Here is a 23,103-nt window from a genome sequence, read left to right as displayed (position 1 = left end):
AACATATGGTCTAGGTGCTTGTGATGCTGCTGAACTTTTCCCCAGACACTGTGCTCTGAGGCTTTGAATAAATTCTTGTAGAAGGACTCCTGCAAAAGCTCCATGGGAACAAATGTATCCCCAGACCTGCAGGACTAGAACTAAAGCATTCATTTGCACAGTACTTTCTTACACCATGTTGTCAACAATGTTCTCAAACAAATAGCCACAATTTTGCCTGCTTTTGCATTATGTGCAAAACAATTTTAAGTTGTAAGTAAATGTCTTAAATTATTGGTCCCAACAGTGAGCCTATAATGTAGCAATGATTTGCAAAACACTTGCAGAGAAACTTCAGAGGAGTTAATGATATTATGTCATGTAACACCAATATACTTACTCAAAAGCCATGAATCAAACAGAACAAGCAAGCCACAACTCTAACCAACATCTTCTTGGGAGGTTGAAAAAAAAAAAATAGGGAGAATATTTGACAATAAAAGCCATTATGCCTGAAAATCCCTGATCAATTTTTTGTCTTTCAATATGCAAAGTTCTACAAGAGTTTCTTGCATAAAGTGGGCTAAACAGAGAAAATAGATGCCTTCACCCCAGCCATCAGCAGAGTTGCTGCATTCTTCAAAGCTCTTGCAATTTTGTGCCAAAGCCTGCTGGAGCTAATTGTGCTGAAGGACGTTCAGGGACTTAACTGCCTGCAGTAAGCCACTGTGCTTTATGCCTTACCTATGCATTCCCCAACAGCTCAGTGCCCACTGCGTGGCTATATCCATTCCCGAAATTGAGATTGTGATCTACTGTACGCTTTGCTCAGGAGTGGGTTTTGATCTTCACAATGTGAGATTCAGGGCATTAGTTTTCAATATAAAAAGCAGCATAACAGCATATTGGCAAGATGCCAGGTAAATACATAGGCTCATTCCCACACTATGCAGCATTATCATCAGGAGAAGTCTGGAGGGAGGAAACGCTGAGAAAGGAAACTCAGAGCCAGAAGCCATTACGGTCATAATTCATATACAAGACAAAGCAAAGTGTTTATTTTAAAAATTATTTAAAGTGAAATATGCCTGAACACATAATTTCCCCAGGGATAGCTGAGTCCCTGGCAAGCACTTAAAACACCCATGCTCCTGGGATGAAGCTTTTTGAAGACAAAATGCTACCACATTGATTAGCATGAGGAGGAGAAGAACTGATTTTCAAAAGGACATGACTTCTGGAAGCTCTAGCTAGTCAAGAAAAGTGGTACCATATGCCAAAGGTGGACACTGCTGGGGATCTAGCCTTGTCTCTTAGGATTCAGTTAGAATTTAACAGGAGCAGAGTTAGCAAGAAAATACTAATTATTTAGTAATTTTGAGTCATTTGCTGCAAGAAAAACAAAACAAAACCAGCAAATCTGCCAGGTAGGGAGCACACACTATCCGACAGGGCCACTTAATCATTCCTAGAAATCCAGTGGTCTTATTTATACCCAGATGTGTCTATGGCTGGTTCCCAGTTATTTTCACCAAAATGGTGCCTCTAAGGCCTCCAGAATTCCTACTGGCTGTCATTCTAAAAATCAAGCTTTTTCATACCCAAGGAGTTGTGCAAATTGTTTTTCCCAGCCCATCTTCCACACGTGCATCCTACAGTGGATGTGGGAGCTGAGCATGCTGATGATGATATGGCAAATCTAATTGTATAATTATAGCCACCTTAAAGAGAAAGCCAAACTTTCATATGCCTAAAGGGAGTGGTTTAACAAATTTATATGCAGATGGAAGCATATCAAGAGCAAACAGCTAGTCATTCTCAGAATAAATATTCCCATAATAAACGCATAACAAGGAGCGATGGCTGAGCATGCAAAGCAGATGGCTGATCTGTGCAACTAAATGTGTGGGTCCCAGCAGCCTCATCTATGCTTGCACTTCCCCTTTTTTAGACTCTAAAGAATGAAAATAACAAAACAAGCAATAAAAACAACCATCCCCCCCAAAAAAAGCCCCCCAAAACCAAAAAAAACAAACCAAACCAAAAAAACCTCAGCCAAAACCAAAAAGAGAAAGAATGGGTCATTCCAGGAGATGTACTGCTGAATGAATGAGAAATGCCAGATGATACACACTGGAAATTAGTACATCCCAGGATCTGCTGTGTCAAAATGCCTACCACAAATGCATAGCTGTCAGTCAGACTGGGGGAACTGTTACCCTTAAGACCCTCAGCCATGTGCTCCAGCTGAGTGAGGTATCTTCTCAGCTGCCAGAAGATTTGACTTTGCAAATGCAACCTCTGTGGACAGAGCAGGGTATAAACAGGGAGGCTACTGCCTGTCAACCATGTTATTGGGATGCTGAGTCACTGAAAAGTGCAACTATGCTGATTTTAATGGGACATGTAGCACAGCACCCTGAATGCCACAGACAGCAAGGTTCAAGATATACCTTACTGTATTGTAAGTTTGAAGGAGCAAAGAGTATTGCAAATAATGGTATTTTGTATATTCTAGGCTACGTAGGAAGAAGCAAAGTAAGTGTTGATGGGATTACCCATTAAAGTCCAGCACATTATGGAAGACAATCTTGTGACTGATGGTGCAGGACTGAAGATCAAAAGACCTGGTTGATCCTTTCAGTATTGTGAGAGACCTCATGGAGGCTACTGGGCAATCACTTGCATTCTGACCTTCTGCCTTCCAGCTGCAAAATGAAGATAGTGAAGACCACGAAGTGTTCTTCTTAGGTCTGAAAACTAAGATATTACAATTCACCTCTTTGCATGTGGCCTTCTCCTGATGAAGAAAGCAGGGAATATGAACATTCCAGAATTCGATGAAAGGTATTAGAGAAATGCCTGTCAGGAAATGCTGGGTGTGATCTCAGTCATGTCTACTAGCATTAGAATGCTTTCAGGTCTCTACCCTGAAATGCTAATCATCATTAGTTTATAGTTGAAAAGGTCTCATGCCTGCTTATGTACAATGAAAAGAATACAGTCAGTCAAACCTACATTCAAGAAGCAGAACAGGATACACATTTCAGTGTTTTGTCCTCTTATTTCTTTCATGGTGATTGTTCAAAGCTATAGAAAATTTACAGGTTGGTTTGCTGTAAAATTTGTTTTCAGCAAACACTCTCTTCAAATTACTGAGTATTTTAGATGTGCCACATGGTATGTAATTTTCATTTCCCACATAATTTTTGTTTACCCCATAATGACCTTGATGTCTTCAGAGCTAGAGAATGTCTGATACCAGTAGTTAATTTAAGAGATTAAGGGAACCTTTTTAACATAATTTTTAGTATCCCACAGTATTGCATATCTTAAAGGAAAAACACCTGCCTCAGGCTTGTTTGATATAAGGATATCTACCATGCACATGAAATTCCTATCAATGTGGTTTCATATCAAAATTGGCTCAGGTGACTTTTTTGTCAGGGAAATCTGGACCTACTCTAGTCCTTACTGCAGGTTTTTAGTTTAGTCCAAGATCATGCATTAAGTCTTGGAATAAATCTCTAGTGCTGAAACTTATGAACATCCGATATGATGAAAAAAATTAATCTTGAACTTCAACCCCTATGGACTGTATCTCGTATGATCTGGTAATTATGCATATTTAATGGATATTACAGATATTTCTTAGAAAAGATCATACCATGTTTATACCTGCTGTGAATAAAGCAGAAGTACATCCTGTGAGAGCACTCCCCAAGAAGCCCATCCAAACTAGGGATGTACACTCCCGGGACACCATCACTCCAACCACTGTGAGAAAGGCTGAGTTAGTTCTTCTGCAACCACCTTTGTAAGACTCCCCACTACAGATCAGTCCTGTCCAATAGGCAGTGACTGGGTGAGCAGCTTGGCCACAATCTTCCAAAGGAGCTACAACAGAAAAACAATTCACTGTCCAAATATACTTTGTGTCAGACAATCAACAAAACCCACCACACTCTCGTTTGCCACATCCTAAGCGAATTGTATTGCAGGACAGTAAGTGTGTGACACAAATGCCAGCCAAGAGGAACAGGGCCACAGGTATGATGCAGACGAGCCAGGACTCTGGAGAGCAGAAAAACATTTTGTTTTCCCAAGAGGCACAAGCTATCCTTGCTGATGGGATTTCAATGAGTTCACAGCAGCTGGAACTCCACATCACAGAGGCATACACAGCTGGACATTTAGGCACCAAAACCCATCTCTCTCAGTATAAAAGAACAGGCCACCCAGTAGAACAGGACAAGTATACTCAAGCTAAATGTCTTAAGGTGCCCTCTCAAAGAGGTGCATATGAAAAACAGTGGTTAGCAGAAAAAATAATTCTTCTGATATGTCCTAATAAAAATATATACTGAGGAGAAAAATGCCAATAAATCAACTAAGAGCTACCTACTACTCAAAACTCCTGAAAAGACTGTAACAAAAGGAGGCTCCTCAATTAAGCAAAGTCAACAACTGTGCAAGCCTCCGTCAGCGAAGAATCAGACAATCCTGACCCTGAACTGAATTTCTGCTGTGATACAAGGACTCAAAGGCAAGTCCTTGGTGAAACTTCAGATATATAGTCAGAAAATAACGTGTGACAGCAGGCAAAAATCCTTGAGGCTTTGGTACAGGTACAGCTTGGGGATTAAAACTCCTCATAACCATTTTTTGCAAAAACTTAATTTTTTTTCTTTGTATTGCCACAATGGCTAGGGCTGGGGTGACCAAGACACCCTTAGGCACCCAAATCTGGTTTTCTGTTTAAAGAGTTCATTAAAAATTAAGGGTACAATAACACAGTGTTAGACTTCAAGTTTATGTTACTTGTTTAAGCTCTCACTAAATTCACTCAGCAAACAGACTGACTGAAAACAGACTGGCTGAAAAGCCAGTGCAGCACAGAAGACAATCTGTAAGAATACAAGGATTTGCATCTCAAAATGCTCCAACTGTACAGTCCAGGATCACCACTGTCTAGAAAGACAGTGATGTCTGACATCAAAGCACGGTTGTGTTAGGATTGCGCTGCCTGAGCAAGGAGCAAGGAATAATTTACAGAGCCATGGCTATAGATAGACATCTCATTAGGCAGATTATCTGAGTTGAAATTTCAAGAACCTTTAGTAAACTATTTTTATACATGAATCAAGGACGACTCCATAAAAAAACCCAGCAATCAAAACAGGTCAAGGCTTTGGATTTCGCACTACATCCTGAGCTGGAGTGTCAGCAGAGTGATGCTGTGCACTGCTGGGAGCAGCTCCCTCCCCACGCTGATGCAGAGGGAAGAGTGCCACCTGCTGAGGTCCTGCCAGCCTTCCTACATCAGTCCTCACATCATCTCTGTCACTTTGACCACATCCCACCCTCCTCTGCCCATGTGGTATTCCATATTCCCAGGTACCATGTGCCTTCCATAAACAGAGCTTCCTGGAGTTACTGAAGGAATGAGGAGGCATTCAGCCTAGAAAGTTAAAAGAGAATAGGATTCCCTTTTCACCTGAATCAGGCTGCAAATCTCCTGGGAACCAAACTGGCAGGAACTGTGTTTTGATCAATTTTCTGTTTATCTGTACAGGATCCTTTGTAGTGTAGGCAAAACCATGGATTAATTTTAGTCAATTTACACAAACAAACTGAAACACATTTCTTAGGATACTCTACGAGTATAGACAAACAGGTTACAGGAATTAATACCATTAATGGAACTGCGACTTTTACAATTATGATTGAACAGATAAAAGTGTACATGAAGAATAACATCCACTTCAGTGTCTGTACAACTTGCCAGTCCCACGGGCATTACTGACAGCCCAGATTCTGCTACAGCTTCAACTGCGAAAAGGCTTTTTGGTATTTTTTCCAGATGAACTTGTGAGATATGTAACTAGCTCTGAACATGCTCAAATTAATATTTAGTGTACAGGTTGAGACACTAGATGGAACAAGGAGTCTGGAAATCAGGACCTACAAGAAAAGGCTAAATGAACCAGATTGATGTGGAGAAGGAAGGCAGAAAAAAAAGAACAAGAATATAACTAGTTTTGTGTACTGATGATGAACACAAGAGGATGTTTTACAGTAAGAAAGCATAGTAAAACTTTCTAATGATCAGTAGGGTACTGAAACATGTAATTTGAACAGGCTCTGTAGTCTGTCAGTGAGGGTCTTAAAAAAGATGCCGGACTAACTTTTATCAGGGTGACCTAGGTATAGGTGATTCTGATTTGGTGATGGGGAATAGCATAGAAGTCCTCCTGAGGTCTCTCAGACTGTGGGTTTCTCGAATTCCTCTCTGAGGCTGAGCTAACTCTGTTTCAGTGCAGACTCGCAGTCCTAGATGCAAACTCCAATTCGTTAGCTCAAGTTTAAAAACATGCAAGTCCTTCTGGAAATTTTCAGTTCAATTTGCTGCCTGCTAGCTAACCCAAAACATTCACAAGTTTTAACTGGGTGGTTCATCTGAAAATTTGCATTAGGACATTTTACAATATAGAAGCTTGAGCCACTCTTATTTCTGAACACTTTGGTGTTGTATCAAACGATTAGTCATTGTAAATTTTAATGCAATGCATGCAATGCCGATTTAAAGGTCATCCTTATGACACTTGGCTGCTTCAAGTAACACGTGACCTTTCATCCTACAATGGATTATCAGCAAGGCCTATCTAACAATTAATCTCAAAATTGCTACTTTATCACTCTGTGTTCAGTTCTGGGAATTCACCAAAAAAAAGACCATATGAGTTGCAGCATGATAGAAAACTTCAGCAAATAATTTTTCTGAAGTTGTACTCCCCTTGTGTAAGTGCGCATCACTTTCACAAAGGGCTACATAAATCCCAGGACAAGGGGGTGGCAGTTGGGCAAAGCTGCCTCCTCCCAGCAGAAGCACAAGAAAAAGTTGTACCTTGAGAGGGATTATCTCTGTTAGAGACACAGGATGCACAATTTGCTCCATTCATTTGTATAAAGAATGCTCTCCCTGTGCATTGTGTTGGCCTCTGTCTCTGGTGTGTTACAGATGGAAGTTCCTTCTTCCTCAGCGTGGGAAACAGGCAACAGCAGCCTACGAGCTCTCCAGAGTACAAAGAGCCAGAGGCAGTATTATGAGAGACCTTTGCACCACTGCTTAAGTGGGACCAGGGGTCTGACTCTGCCCAAGCTCTGAAATGCCACAGAAGCACTTTGTCAGCATAGGCAGGACACATTTTTAATTATACATCTCTGGTAATATTTGAATCCCTTTGCTTTGCTCTTGCTGTGAACAACAATTGTAAAAGTCAAAGGCTCCGTCTCAATCATGCGCTGTCTGATCAACATGTGAAATAGCTGGGAAAACCCTGCCTGAATAAAAATTACAGAAGTACTAAAACAGAGGCCAAGATGAAGAAAGTGGGTAATAGCTAGTCTAGAAGAGGAATTATGATAAAACTATACACATAGAACATATTTACTTTTGTTTTTTCTTCATGTTATTTTAAAAAATATATCACAGGGACAGAAAAAAGAAAATGCAAAACCCTGACCAGACAGGCAGACACGTAAGTTATGATTGTACCTACTTCCCTGAAGAAAACTGTGCTCAACTGATCCCACAAACAAAAATACAAGAGACAGCCTCATAGGGTCAAATCCAGCGCATTCCTGCCATTCTCATCCATGGGAGCTGGTGTACTCTCTATGGCTGCTATAAAACACAGTAGAAAGTTGCACCGTCATGTGATTATATAAACTGTGTTGCATCTAAAAGCATGAGCCCAGTGGATGGTATAAAATGTGCAAAGGGAAGAAAGGAGAGAGAAATGGTTTCCCTTTATCACAAAGTTAACTACTTGGGACTGAAGTTCTCTCTCTTTATATTTGCATAGGCATGGTATAATTTACTGGTATGGTTCCAAATCACCTCTTGTTATGCATGTATTGAGATTCTTATTTTCACAACTTGAATGCCATATCTACTGACAAAGAAACAGGACATTTCAGTTTGTCTTGAAAAGCAATGCATTTCTGAGGCTGTGTGCTAAAACTGAAATGTAAGTCAGCAAATTTAGTGTTTATTATTAGCAAGACTGCACTATTATGAAATGAAGTTGTGTTCCTGCAGTCAGTAAGACTGAAGTGTTTCTGCAAAAAAAATCAGTTAGAAGACCTAAAGATTAACATAATAACAAATGTCATTCTAGAATATTTCAATTTACATATGATAAATGTCTATAATAGCCAAGTAGCACATGTAGGATTAATTTGGGATATATATACTAATTAATCAATGCCAGCCTGCAGCTCTTATTTTGTCACTACAGCTGGACCTAGATGGCAAATCTCACTGTGTGAGCTTGGGACAGTTATAATGAGAAAGGGATTGGGCTGGCTCAGAAAAGTGCTCACTCAATAAATTTTGCTGGCAGTCTCTGCTCATGGGGTTTTGGCAAAATTGCCACCAAGCCCAGCTGCTCTGCTGGTACTGCCATCCCTGGTGGAGCTGCTGGATGCCCTTGCAGAGATGGGTAACCTATACTTCCCAACCATTCCTGTGGTTCTTCCCTTGTTCAATGCTTTTCTTGCAACATGAACAGATACTACCAGTTTGAACTACATACATAGCCATGTAATGCTGAGCAATAAAAATAACCAGTTCTAATCTCCTCCCAATACAGATTTTGACTTCATATACCTTTTGAATTACATCAAATGAACTTTACTTTACTGAAAGGAGATGGAAACTTCAATTTTACTTTATACTGCATACAAAAAAAATGCATATAAATTATCTTGTCTACATCCATCTGAGAATAATTAAATATTGTTAAATTTTTTTCAGTGGCGTTTTATGAATGAGACAGCTCTTTCCTTTCTTATACAGATAACTCAATGAGTTTTTAAAATAAAATACAGAAAGCATGTCCCTAGCCTCCAGGTAATCCTTATGAAAACAAAATTAAAATAATGAATTTGATGTAAAATACTGTGTTAAAAGGATATCATAAACATAATTTTAAACTAAATAAATATTTTCATAGATCAAGTGCTTTAACCATAGCAGTTCAAAGGAATTTTAAATGCTGCATAGCTACATTAAGATTATCATCTTCAGCTAACAACAGCATTTTCGTCAGGAAAAAAAAAGGAATTGAGCAATTAATTAAGAAAAAATGTTTGTATTGGGTCTGGCTGAGATGGTGTCTGTTTTCCCCATAGTAGCCCTCAACAGGGCTGTGCTTTGTAGCAAGAAAGGTGTTGATAACATGCCAGTATTTTGGCTACTGCTGAGCAGCCCTTGAACAGCAAGGCTCTCCCTCCAGCCTCTCCTCCATGACTCTCAAAGGCCAGTGGGCTGGGGGTAGACAAGAGCCTCGGAGTGTACACAGCCCAGACAGCTGACCCAAGCTTTCCAAAGGGATATTCCATACCATATGATGTTTGCACAGCAATAAAGGCTAAGAGAAGGAAGGAGGAAGCAGGGAAGGGCCTTTGTTATTTATGATCTCTGTCTTTCAAAGCAACCATTACATGGGCTGAACCCCTGCTTCCCAGGCTGAACATTGCCTGCTAATGGGAAGTAGAGAATAGATATTTTGTTTTCTTTGGCTTCTGCGTGTACCACCTTTCGTTTTGCTTTATTAAACTGCCTTTATCTTGACCTTTTTTTCTTTAATCTAATTTCCCCATTGAAGGAGCTGTCTGTTGGAGGAGGAAACAAAGGGCAAGAGAAGGGGCTACGCTGGGCTCTTATATTTGCAACCAGTCCTTGCTAGGAGCAGACTTTGGCAAGAGTGCTGCCAAGTGCACTGGAAACAAAGTGGATGAGAAAGCCTGGAATATTACAGGAATATACAGCTCTCAGGAAGGAAGGGAGGCATCTGCCTTTCACTCTCTATTAGTGATTTTCATTAGAGTTAGTACAGGCTTTTCCTGGGCAGTGAATTCTTTTACCACCAAGAAACTAGGTAGTCTTAAAGCAGGGAAGGTTCTGTCTTCCAGGAGCACTTGATCATTTCAGAAATGAGTGCAAGTCTAGAGTGCTCCTAGGCAAGAAGGATGTCTCGTGCAGGCAGAGCAAGGGAAGAACAGGAAAGCAGCCAAGCTGTTCAGAGACAAGGAAGTCCACCATAATGGAGGCAGAGTGGGTCACCTTACCTGACTAATTCAGCATGCCTCTGTCCCAGTGAGATACTGGTCAGATTAAGACCTGAACACAAGAAGAAAAACTATGCAAAGACAAGGTTTCAAGCTACCTCTTATCTATACTGGAGAGCTATTTAGTTGACATAACTAACAGCAACTAATAGGATTAAGGATAAAGGGGAAAGCAATTGACATGAACAAAGGACACAGTTTGAAATTTGTTTTTCCAAGAATGGGAACAATTTGAGTTTGCACTCTTTATGAGGAAGGAAGGTCTGGTAAACAAAAACAGAGACTGCATATACATTCTGCTCTTGACCATGCTGCAACCTATCAGCTGGTTTTGAGACTTTGAGACAGTCAATGAAAACCTGATTTCTGCAAAGATTTCTGTACCTCTTCTGCATGAGCTATGCTACTTTTATAAGTGCATTTAGTTGAAGCATAGACAGAAATCTTCAGCTTCAGCATAGCATAATAACTGTGTCTTCAAACACACCATCTCTTTGAGAAAATGGAGCATTAAATGCTATGTCTTCATCACTCAGGTTTAGGCTTCTCACTTCATCTTCTTGCACTTTGTGGGTCATACAAAGTAGCCTAAATACCCAGGATGGGCATAAGAAATCTTAGCCCAATGATTGCACAAGTCTTCGTGGGGCTTTGCTATCAGCTTCGTTAGCGGGGGGCAAGGTCAGAGTAAAGCATGATCTGCCTAATCTTCACCTTGGGAAACACACCCTACTAGATAATGGATGTAACTGCTGCTATAAATTGTACTGTGAACTGAAAAATTTATTACTGTATCCAGCAGTGATAGTGCGTGAAACCTACTTCAGAGTCAGGTTTAGGCACTTCTAATCTCAGATGTAAAATTAAGATTGCTTACCCATTTTGTGGAGAAATGAAGGATCAGCTCAAGGTTTGTAAACAGATTAAGATCCTCAAAATCCCAAAGAGTGCTAGCAAAAGTAAAAACTGTTATGAGTTGCCTCAAGATAACCCTTCTGCCCTGGAAGTTGGCAGCTATCTGATAAAAGGCTTGTCACACATGCTCACTAATGGAATAATCTCTAATCCCTGGTGGTCCAGGGCCTGCAACATTGAACAAGTAGTGCAAGAGAAACACAATGATTCTGACTTTGCTTCAGCTGTTTTTATTTTGTAATTTCTCCACCTCAAACAGTGCCAGAAGGTCAGACAAACATTACATTCTACAGAGAGATGATGACTATTACAGCAATAGATTACTGTCTTATTAGTTTTATATTTCTGCACAATGTCAGAATATATCAGACACCTCTGGAACCTCTGTCCTAAACTCTGAAACACTATTTATAGCATCAACTAGCATTTCTCAGAAAAAACCCCAAAAACTTAAAAGAGTCATAAACACTTTTCAGTCATGTAGGTTACAAAGTAGTGTTTCGCTCCTCATTTTCTGAATCAAGTGGTTTAGCACAGATAAATTAGAGTTCACAAACAGTTTAAACTACCAGAAGCTGGCAGTGATGTGAAAGAAGCAGTCTGCCCTGCCTAACCTCCAGCTACTATTCTGACCCTCTCTTGCACCAGCCTACATAATCATGTCTGAGCAGTGAATCAGACCAAGAATCCAGGCTAAAACAAGCCCCAAAACTGTAATATAAATAATTTCAGCCCTATTGATTTAATGTGCTCAAGCCATTTGTCAAACTAAAGCATAAGAAATCAAAACGGCTCTCAACTCTACTCAAAAAGAAAACAAAAAGCCAGACTTACAACACCTAGAGGAAAAGGACCACCTTGTTACCAATACATTAAGTTTTGTTTCCTTGCTTATTCACAGATTGCATAGTGCAGAGGATACTGTGTTACCTGCATGAGCTAGAGGGTGTTTACCGATGGGTTTTTCACACCATCTGATACTAGACTTTTAAGTTATACTATCAAAGTGTTCTCTGCTCAGAGTATAGAGAGGCAGGCTCTGCCCATCAAATGCCAGATTTTAACTTATATGCCCTGGGAGGGATTTAGCTTATCCAGCTCTAAGCACTGATGCCTTGGGCAGTCACTTCTTCACATACTTGACCAAGCAACATCAGCACTTTGGGAGCACAAAGCACTTCAACAAGAGACCTACATTCAGGTGACTACATCAAGGTGAGATGTATCTTGCTGTAGACGGGTTTTTTTCTCTCCATTAATGAAATCTCTATAATGTAGAAATGGATTTACAAATGCCAGCAACTGTCAGGTGAAACTTTGCTGTTTGTCTCTCAGGCACCTAGCTTCCCTGCCACCTTAGATATGTAATTCCTTTAGTACCTCACAAAGAAAGTTTCAGTGAAGCAACTTTGGGGGGGAAGAAAGGATGGGAAACATCAGCCCTAAACCCATGATTTGCTTTTCTATTCTACCAAAATGTTTTAAGAAGTGCAAGTCATCTTTCGCAGGCATATAAACAGAAAACCTACTGTGAAAAGTTAACCAAAGAACCCTTATTGTACCTTTTAGGCTGTTGGCCTAGCTGGTGTCCACGAAAGTGCGTAGCTAACATCACTTCCTTGTATTGAGAATTGAACAACTGTGTCCTGTATAATCTCTGCATATTATTCCTGAATTGAAGCATCCCTGCTATTTCTAGCACTGGTCTTCCCTGCTATATTTGCTAATCGCAATAACTTATGGAGTATTTGTTTTTTTAAATGTCTTGGGTATATGAGCTCCTGGGCAGTGAAGACAGGTAAGTTCTTCTTGACCTCCTGACTCATAAAAAATTGGAAGAGAAGAAAAATTGGATCATCAAAATACAAGAGATCTGACTTATCTCTGTGTAACTCCCAAGTTATATATTATACCATCTGGATCATGGGAGTTAAACAGATGCAGCCTTAGTGTGGCATGGAAGGAATTAGACCTTTTGGCATTTGGACCCATACCCTTTACTATAATAAAAGCAACTTCAGTATGCCCTTTTTAAAAAAAAATGGAAAAGTCTGTATCTTAAGGAATAAGCAGTGAAAATCTGTGTATTGGAGAGATATGACAGACTCATGAAGACTGCATGCCTGGAGCTAGACACAGCATTACTTGAATTTGCATGAGAAAGAGCATCAAAAGCAGCACTTTACAGGAAGTAAAATGATCTGCTCTCCTGACTGACATTTACAAACACTCACTTTCAACATTTATTCCTAATTGAAAGCACTGTCCAATTAAAAACTGGCCCATAATTTTCTCAAGAAATTCATGCCTTCAGTAGGTTTCCAGACTTGCTGGTGCCCTAAAAACCAGTTGTACTTTCTGCAATACCCTGCTCTATTACAAAACTGATTGATACAACACACAGAGTGCACTGATGAAGATTCACAGAACTGGTTTTTATCACACTAGTATTTTGTGATTTTCAACAAAAAGAGAAAAGCAGACTTCAGAAAATAATAAAAAAATCCAAAACTTACTTTCTCTGCCTTTCCTCCCACACACCACTAGCCAAACAACAGTATTACTGCAACAACACTTCAAAAACATTTATATAGTACTAGTGGGAAGGCAGCTAAGCTGTGATACTTCTACATGCCTGAACATTTGGCCAAGGTAAAAAACAAAGAAAGCTGGCAAGTCTCTTTTTAATTAATTCTGTTATCTACTCCAACTAGAACAAGCAACAAATCAGAACAAATGTTCATGCTTTTGCACAAATGGAAAATAGCAAACTTATTTTCCATGGAAAGGAAATAGCTAGTGGGAAGACAATAATGTTTTCAATTACCAAGCAAGTGGAGCCAACCTCCAAATTTCCTTTTCAGTGCACAGAAGTAGGTTCATTTAATGAAATAGAGAATTTTTATGGTGGCCTGCATGTAATTTTTTGGTAGATAAATATGACAGTGTTCAAGACATCTTTAATATAATAGATTTTGCTTTAATCAAAATTACATAGGTACCTTAAAATAAGCACTTCATTTGGAGAAAGAACTGCTGAAGTATTGGCTTAATGTGTAATTACTGCTAAAACCTACTGACTTGGGGATAGGAGGAAAAGAGGGTGGCATATGTGATGCCAATGACTGAAAATGCCTCTGAGGTCATTTGTGGAAGAGATGCTAGTAGAACTGATATGCATGGCAGAAAATTGCCAGAAAATATGCTTAAGAACACATGTATAGTAACACAGGTTAATGGGTTAGAATAATTGGGATTTTGGAGGCCAAGTTATTTGAATGATCATGCTGATTCAGGCAATTTGACTGATACAATGTACTTCCATTTCAAAAAGGTTCTGATGAAGCTGTCCATTAGACTCAAACCCTAATATCAAGGAGAAAATACAAAAAAGATGTCAAGAAATAAAAATGGATTTTCATTGCTAACTAGAAGTGGAAAAAAAAGGTTAAGAATAATTGGTTATTTTCTTTTACAGTAGATGAATATTAGCTGACAGTCTCATGGATATATATTTGCTACACTCACAAACGAACTGGAAAATGGAGGAATAAAACGAGACAAAGTTTTCTGATGATATTCAACTACAGAGGTTAATAAAAGCAAAAACTGCATATTGCTGCAAGAGGACTTCATGATGTTGAACGGTTGTAAAATAAGCAGAAAAATATGATTCAGTAATAAACACAGTCCCTCACTGTAAAAAAAACCACCAAAACAACAAGCTCCAAACCACCCTCAGGTATTGACTGCTTTCTACAAGATGCCTAGGATTCAGTTTTTGCCAGTACAAGAATTACAGCCAAAGTAATAATTTGGCAACAAATTTATAATAAGAAAAAGGTGTTATTTCACCTTCTCCACAACTGAACTTTGGAACTCAATGCTACAAGACATTGAATATTAAAAGAACAAACTAACACAAATTAGTACAAAACACGCAACTAGAAGCAAAGAAGACCCTTGGGGCTATTAATTACAAAAATGCAACATAGTGTCTAGCTTCAACGTGCCTGCATGATAAATACCTCAAAGGAAGTTGAGATGGTACACTATCTGCTTACCATGTCCTTACACTTCTTTCCTGAACATCCAACACTGGCCACTGGCAAAGAAAGGATACAGGGCTATAAGAACCTTTGATTCAATCCCGTGCAGACACTTTTTATGTTGTGTGATGATCATGGGTACTGCTGGCACCCAAGTAATTTAAAACAGAGAGACAGGAACCATCTGCATTTCAGAACCAAACACTGATCCTAAAGTAGCTTACATTTAGTTATTGGGAAAGTAAAACAAAGTCTTTTGAGAAAACTTTCTGATGGATTTTTACAGACTTTGATTGCAGGCTACAGCATCACCTTGTAAAAAATAGGATTTAACTAAACTGCCAGAGCTGAACACTTAGGCTTGCTGAGAATGAGGTGTAGAATTCACCATGAACTGGGCATAGCCAACAGCCAAGCTAAAATATTCTAAGAGAGTACTTCTAAAATAAACCATGAAGAATAAGCTGTGATAGTGGCTCTGATGCCTGAAATACATCACATGTTACCTCCAGAATTACTTTTTAAAGGTGCCTGTTTCTTTCCATTGACTACGAAGGCGATCCAAGTGACTAGTTCAGATGTAGAAGTTTTCATTAGTGGTCTAAAATCAGATTAGATGAATCCCCAAGCTCTGGAGTTTCATTAACTCAAGTCTGACTTAACTTTGATCTGTACTTGTTTTGCAAACCAAATTCCTCCATGTAGTGCAATGTTTGTAAGAATCAAACATTTGATATGCGTGGAACAAATTACTTTGAAGAAAAGCATAGACAATTTTAGTGACAAATAGTAAATTCTGAGGTTACTGAACCTGTGAATCAGATAATGTTGTAGCTACTTACATCAGTTTTAGGTCGTGCTCCTGTTGACACTTGGCAAGGTAAACAATCTAGATCCTGGTAGTCTCCTCTTCTATTTTTCCAAGATCCTTTTTCTTGATGATCTCTGTAAAAGCCTGTGTCTACTTGAATAGGGCACTGTAAGAGAATTAAAAAAACCCTATAAATAAAGGCAAGTTATGAATATTTTTAATGTGAACTCTAAGATAAAACTTTTGAATTTTATCTTTTCAAGGCCTTTTTTTTCCTCTGATGTAAAGTAAACATTTGGCTTCTATCTTTATTTCTCAAAAGCATCTGCTGCACCATTTTTACATTTTGCTAAGCTAGACATCCAGCCATAATGGGAATTCACTACCTTAACATCTAGTATACACAACTGGAGAACTAATCAACAGCAGTACACCTTCCTAAACTTAAAGGGCCTGAATCACTCCATAGAAAGAGAAAAGGTTTTATTCAAATTATTTAAAACTGTCTTTTAACTTTATTTTATGTTTACTTTTGTACACTAAACAGAGACCTAGCAAATCCCTATTTTCCATTTACAGACTCTGAACTTTCCAAATCCATTTTTTCTTATGCCCCCAAACCTGTTCAATTCAATTAAATTCAATTCTCACTCAACTGTTCCACTACCACACCATTTTTTAAAAGGTGGATGTCCTAACTCTTGGCCCACACTGAATGCAATGCCAGGAAGGGACCAAATGCACAACATTCTCCCACGTATCCTGGTTTGCCCAAGGAATAATGGGGTGAGTGAGCAAGAAGCAATACATGCTGCAATCCAGCAGAATTCATACTGCAAACAATCAGGGAAACAGGATGATGGGTGCACTGCAGAGCAGTCCCAAGCTGTTGGGTACAATCATTCTAATCATAACTATTTCAGGCTGTTCCCCTCCACAAGGTGACAAATTTGCTGCTGATCTTTAACAGCAACTACCCAGTTCCCAGTTAGCATATTTTGTAGGCATGTAAAATGAGGAGGCTTTCAAAAGGTGACAAAAGAATGCAGCATCCATTCAGTATGAAGACCAAAAAAAGTTTGAATAAAATATACTAATGCAAAAGAATTAAAATAATGTGTATATTAAAGAAAAAGTTTTGTTCAATGGAAGTGATATTCACATAAGTTGGGGCTTTTTCTGTACTGAAACTGAGTACAAGATATTAAGTGGCAATGAAGCAGACACGTTAAACAACAGGGAAACACATTGTAGCAAGAGTGATTTATTTCTAATGCTTCATTTACAAAGCGCCTCCTTCTATACTGCTAATAAACACTTTTTTTTTTTCCCTAGGAAAGGTATAGGTTTTAGAAGAGTGGAACTATTAAATGTTGTTTTTCCAAAACTAGTTGTTTTGCTGTTAGTACATTCAGACAGTACAGCTTTTTGCACTTAAATAATGTATTAAGAGCATTGAGTTGAGAGAATGTTTCAGAAAATAATTTATCACAGACAATTATTTTTAACATCTTTTCTGGATCAGATACTGAGGAATACAGTCAGTGCTACTGCCCTATAATACTTGCCAACATAAAAATGACCAGTAATAACTCTTGGTTTACACAGATGTAAAAACAGATCACCTCTTACCATGCATGTAAAAGTTATGATGTTTTAGAAGACAACTTGAATTGGCTCACCAAAATACTGCAAGACTCCCTACTCTCACCCAGTAAGTCCCATAATATTTATTTACCCAGTTGATTTTCATTAGCAAGTATTTTGGCTTCTTCTGTAAAATTCTGTTCAAATGAGTATTATTAATAATGGATGCCTGCACAACAGCAAAATGCAAAGAATAATAAAATATCAAGGAATTACTTCCATGAACAGATGAAAAATCCTTCAGTAGAAAACTAACTGGATCAACCCAGTGATTAAATTAAAAAATGTATTTCTGAGATACGGCATTTGCCATAAGAAATAACTGTCATCTGTTAAAAATTGTCCACAACCTCAAGAGACAACGTTCAGAGCAGCAGCTCCAACAAACCATGTTGCCACTCATAGTCACCTGCTTTAGAGATCTGAGGTCTCCAAAGTCAGCCTTACATCTTTGAACACTTCCCCCAAAGTCATTTTCAATCTTAATTTCTTGAGTCAGTGCCCAGTTGAGGACAAAACCATATGAAGAACACAAAAGTGGTTCATTTTATAGAAGCCAAATTTATAGTTACTAGTAAATGTATGTTTGAGATAGGCCTTCTTTCCATTCAAGTTTCATTGTAAGTGATAAGAATAAAACATTTGATATGTGCAGAAAAAAATTACAAGCTATAGTTAGATATATGTTACAAATAGCATGAACTGATAGAATATAAACTACTTATATAACTTGTGTGAAAACAAGACTGTTACTTTTTCCACTGTAACTGTTATTTTGCAATCTGCAGTATCTGTTTCTTCACAATAAATTTATGGAGAGATTTATGAGGATCTATTTCTTCTTTGACTATAAAGTAAGTCTTACTACACAGTAAGTCGTATACTATGATCTTCAAGCCATCGTGGAAAAAGAATGATGCTTAACCAAACTATGGCTTTTGCCTTAGAAGAACAGGCACAGCCACAAAATAATGGGTGTTTGGATCATTGGTTACCAAAACCAGACTGTCTCACAGTGGGAAGTGTTTAAACTCCGATGGCTGAGATTTCACTTTCAGACAGAAAAGCAGAATACAATACCACTGTATTTTGGCAGAAGACATTGAGCATTGCAAGAAGACAGAACACTGTCCCTTAATAGGCAAATTAATAATGAAACTAATTCAGTTGGACAGAGCTGGTTCTGACTTGCTGACATGTACAGTAAGAAAGAAATGACAGACAGCCATGGCCAGTCTGTTACTAACACTCGCTCTGTAAAATCTGGCAACACAAAGTGCAAGATTCTGAGCACACCAGTTAGAGAGACATGAACATTTACATTGTGATGATCCATGCAGATGATTACTCTGAAAATTTACTTTTACAAAATGAAGCAGCAGTGATGGCAAAAGCATTCACAAAAGATCACCTTCAATGAATTTCAAGACAACACAAACATTCAGAGCTGCAAATCCACAAATTTCTCTCTTAAGAACTGACTTTAATCATACCCTGAAGCAGAGAACAAACACTTCTATTTCTCATGCTGTTCACTCTCCATTACTTGCTTATATAAAAAACTTTGCTTATTAAAAAATTACTGAAATAATATCATTGCTTCTTTAATCCCATTTGCCCTCAAAATAAAAGATTGAGAAATTGTTTGTCATCAACTGTTGACACCTATCATCACAAAATATTAACTGGAGGATTGCAGCTCTAAATCAATTATTCAAATAAAAGAAAGAAAAAAACATTAATTCAACTCTTAATGAAGATAGTGTCTCTCTTGCTGTTATATCTTTAAACAAACATAACAAATATTAATAGGCTAGCGCTTAAATTAACAATATTCTACCCTGAAGAACTATCACATGCAACCAAATAATCAAATTCCAACCCTCACCCCCAGAAAAAAAAAAAAAAGTTTAATGATTTTAAGCCGTATTGACAGAAAATTTACAAGTTTCACCCTATCACATTTCTGGTTAATTGACCATTACTTGTCTAATGAAATTAGAGATTTCATTTTATTGAAGGAAAACTTTAACTTAGCCCTTACACCTGAGCTCAGCCTATTCAGAAACACAACTGGATCTGAAAGCTACGGCTTGAGAAGTGTTGTAGCGAAATGTAAGAGAACTCATCATATGACACACACACATTCTTACCAGTTGCTTGTGTCTTTTAGAAGAAGGAGTACTGGAGGGAGAAGAGCCAGCACTCAGAGCTTCTTCAATATCTAAGTTCAACTGTTCCAGTTTCTTCATAAGCCATGACATAGAGTCTGGCCATTCAGATTCTTTTTCTGGTTGGGTCTAAAAGAAATCAAACATATATGAAGTCTTAAAATATTCAAGCTATTTGTAATTTGAAGATGCTTATTTTCTCTTCCAGCCCCCAAGGAAAAAGCTGACCAGTTCTTTCCCTGTCCTTAAGCAAATTTTTTTTCCATTTAGAAAGCGTCAATTATCACTCCAATCCTGAAGACACATATTCACAGCTTTTCTCCATACTCAAATGACTTCTGTATATCTGAATGGCTTTCTAACACTTCATCTTGGGTGACCCACTGCCATTTCAAGCTAAAGAGAATCAAGACTAAAACTAAAGTCATTTCAATGCCTCCTTCTTAAGCCACTTCTATTTTAGCATGTCTCCACTGATTGTTTGTTGTCAGCAGGAACCACAATATTGAAGGTTATTATGTGCACTGTATTATATTCCTTACTATAATTCCAGACTTGTCAAATCATGCAGCTTTCCTCTGCCCATATGATGGGAACACTTTATTGGTCACTTTGTCACTAGGATGCATCTTTCCTTTTTATCTGAAGAGCTTTACAACAAAAATTTTAATCCCCTGTAGTGTAATAGCCAAAGATACTTTTTTCTTCCTCTATTTCCTCAAAACAAAGTTTCCTGTAACTCTCCTTAAGCATCTTTCCATGGCAGTCCCTGTGCATATTGCTGCATTGTGCCTTGTTTTCCTTATTCACATCACATCTAATGATCCACTAAAAAAAACCAGTCACACTGACCTCCCTGTCATCACAGGCAGCTACTGCTTCCCAGAAGTCTTTGTCCTGAAGCTACTTCAGTTTTTTCATCTTCCTTCCTTTTACAAACAATATGTATCTTTGCACAGAGGATAATTCCATAGTGAGCATGAGCAGACAAACAGTAATAATGCATTTTCACCCTGCCATAGTCCTAAGAGCACCATGCCAACGCTCCTCAAAACCTAAGGGAGATAGATGAATATTGTTATTACTCTTACCTGATGAATCTTTATGGTGCTTTGTTTTCTTAAGAGGGTTTCACAAGCGGGACAGAAAGGTAACTGTTAATTTGCTCTCTATTGTAGAAAAAAATATTTTACAAATAGAATCCAGGAGATTCATTCCACTATTACACTGACTGTATTATTACCAATGGAATTACTCATCTTCTCCAAAGTAACTAAGGTCCCAAATCATCAAACACTCAGTCCCATATTAGCAAAGACGCATGTTCCCTTCAGAGGGGCTAGTATTATCTTCGTAAGGATTGTTTCAAAGCAAGAAAAACAAATACTCCAATTTTTAGTTTTCCAAATCTTTATTTGGAATTTCACAATTTTTTACTTTCTACCTGTAAGTATTTTGCCTGAAGTGCTAAGTGCTAAGTTGTATTTCAACTCTATAGCTATTAAAATAATTTAATGAGATAATTTGACTGCTTCCTATTGTCTTCCCAACCATTTCCAAGTAAACTATAGGATGTTTCACAGAAAATTAGCATCAAAAGACACTCCTCCTGCTGAATCCATTCTGAGTGAGACAATCTTACACAGGAAAGGTGCATGTTGATATATGTCTACAACACTCATTTGTAAACAGAGCAAATGTTTTCCTGTGGTTCCCTCATATACTGATCTTTCCAATACTAAAAAACACTCAAAAAAAGACTGAACAAGGACAAAACATGGAAACCCATCCAAATTCCACAAACAATAATGTATAAAGTCTGTGAAAATCTAATATGAATGTTCTATTTCTCAACAGTTAAAATGTAATTTATGACAGGCTGTAAGAATATGTTTTCTTACTTACCAATAGTAAACAATTCTAAAGCAACAATCACACAGGGAAATGAGTAAAGTGTACAGAAAGCTTACATTGCTTTCTGTAAGCTATGCAAAAATTCCACTTGCCAGGCGACAAGCACTGAAGGCTACATTAGAAGTCTGGATTTCTGAGTTTAATAAGAAGCAGAAGCAAGTTTCACAAGTGCAAACAGACCATTTTCTGTTCCACAACAGAAAAGAGTATTTTAAGGGGTGTTGGAGTGGTGTCTCTAATTTAACATTTTCCATAGAAAATACAAAGACAAAAATTCATGAAGACTTTAAGGAGGGCTTCAAAGTATTTCTAAGACACTCCAAATGTATGCAACAGCACACATTATATCACATTACAATAAAAAATACAGCTCCTTGCATAGGGAAGCACATTTTGCCTTTATCTCCACAAATGTCTACCTACTGGAACAATACCTCCAGCATTCACTAATGTTCTTCCAAACAACTGTATGAGCCAACCCCCCTTATTTTTATAAATTTCTTGTTTTAATACAACAGAACTAAAACCCCAGTCCTAAGGACCATACAAGTCCTAAGGAGTTTCACCAAACTATAAATCTCCTAGCATTCACCATTCAGTTCTTTTTTTTTTAGTTCAGTAAGACTATATTGTGTCTATTAACAGGATGAGGAAAAAGATGGGGTTTCATTATCCTTGAAGATAAAGCCAAATAGGCCTAGTTAACAAACGCCATTCACTAATTGGAAATTTGGCACAAAAGCACCATTTGGAACAAATGCTGATTGGCTACGTATTTCAAAGGTTGCCTGAAATTCCTGCTAAATAGAAAAAACATGATGCTACTTACATTCAAAAATATACAGCCTGCACAGTAGGACTTCTAACCAGTGAATAAATTTTGCCTAATCCATTCATGAGGAACACAGCTCCACAGTGTTCAGCCCCAATAACTAGGCTGGACACTATCGAAGTGCTCAGAAGATCTGAGTACCAGTGCTTCCTGCCCATAGCAACTGCAGAGGCAGTAGGGTCAGGGTGCCTTTGGAAGCTTTTGTGTCTTGCCCTTCAGAAGGAAAAAAATCTCACTTTAAATTATCTAGAGAATCATGGCCTGCTTTATTAATTGGTTTTTTCCCCCTAAAAGGTTACAGGGAGAACACTCCATATATTCTCAAGGTTTCCTTTCCTTGTTGGAGCCATAGCTGTTCAGCAACACACAGGAACGCTGTTACCTTTTGAAGAACCTTGAAAGCATGGAGACAGAAGTGCTTTACAGAAACACTTTTTACATGCTACCTTAGAACACAGAATCACAGAATCATTTAGTTTGGAAAAGACCTTTAAAATCATCAAGTCCAAGCATTAACCCAGCCCTGCCAAGTCCACCACTAAACCATGTGCCTCAGTGCCACAGCTACACATCTTTTAAACACCTCCAGAGATGGTGACTCCATCACTTCCCTGGGAAGCCTGTTCCAATGCGTGACAACCCTTTTGG

At 38.3% G+C, this 23,103-nt stretch overlaps 1 protein-coding gene across 1 annotated transcript in view; it reads right to left on the bottom strand.

Annotated features, from left to right (window-relative positions):
* STARD13 (StAR related lipid transfer domain containing 13) overlaps positions 1 to 23,103 on the bottom strand; it is a 285,297-nt gene that overhangs the window by 190,333 nt on the left and 71,861 nt on the right. The window contains exons 4-5 of the mRNA XM_085061629.1: positions 19,692 to 19,838; positions 15,923 to 16,057 (exon numbers count right to left, since the gene is read on the bottom strand). Coding sequence (XP_084917755.1) covers positions 15,923 to 16,057; positions 19,692 to 19,838 — 282 coding nt within the window. The remainder of the gene's footprint in view (positions 1 to 15,922; positions 16,058 to 19,691; positions 19,839 to 23,103) is intronic.

Source organism: Lichenostomus cassidix, chromosome 1 (genome assembly GCF_008360975.1).
Source record: "Lichenostomus cassidix isolate B80296 chromosome 1, HeHo_3.0, whole genome shotgun sequence".
Lineage (NCBI taxonomy): Eukaryota > Metazoa > Chordata > Aves > Passeriformes > Meliphagidae > Lichenostomus > Lichenostomus cassidix.
Note: the sequence above shows the minus strand (reverse complement) of the source record. Positions and strands in the feature narration are given on the sequence as shown.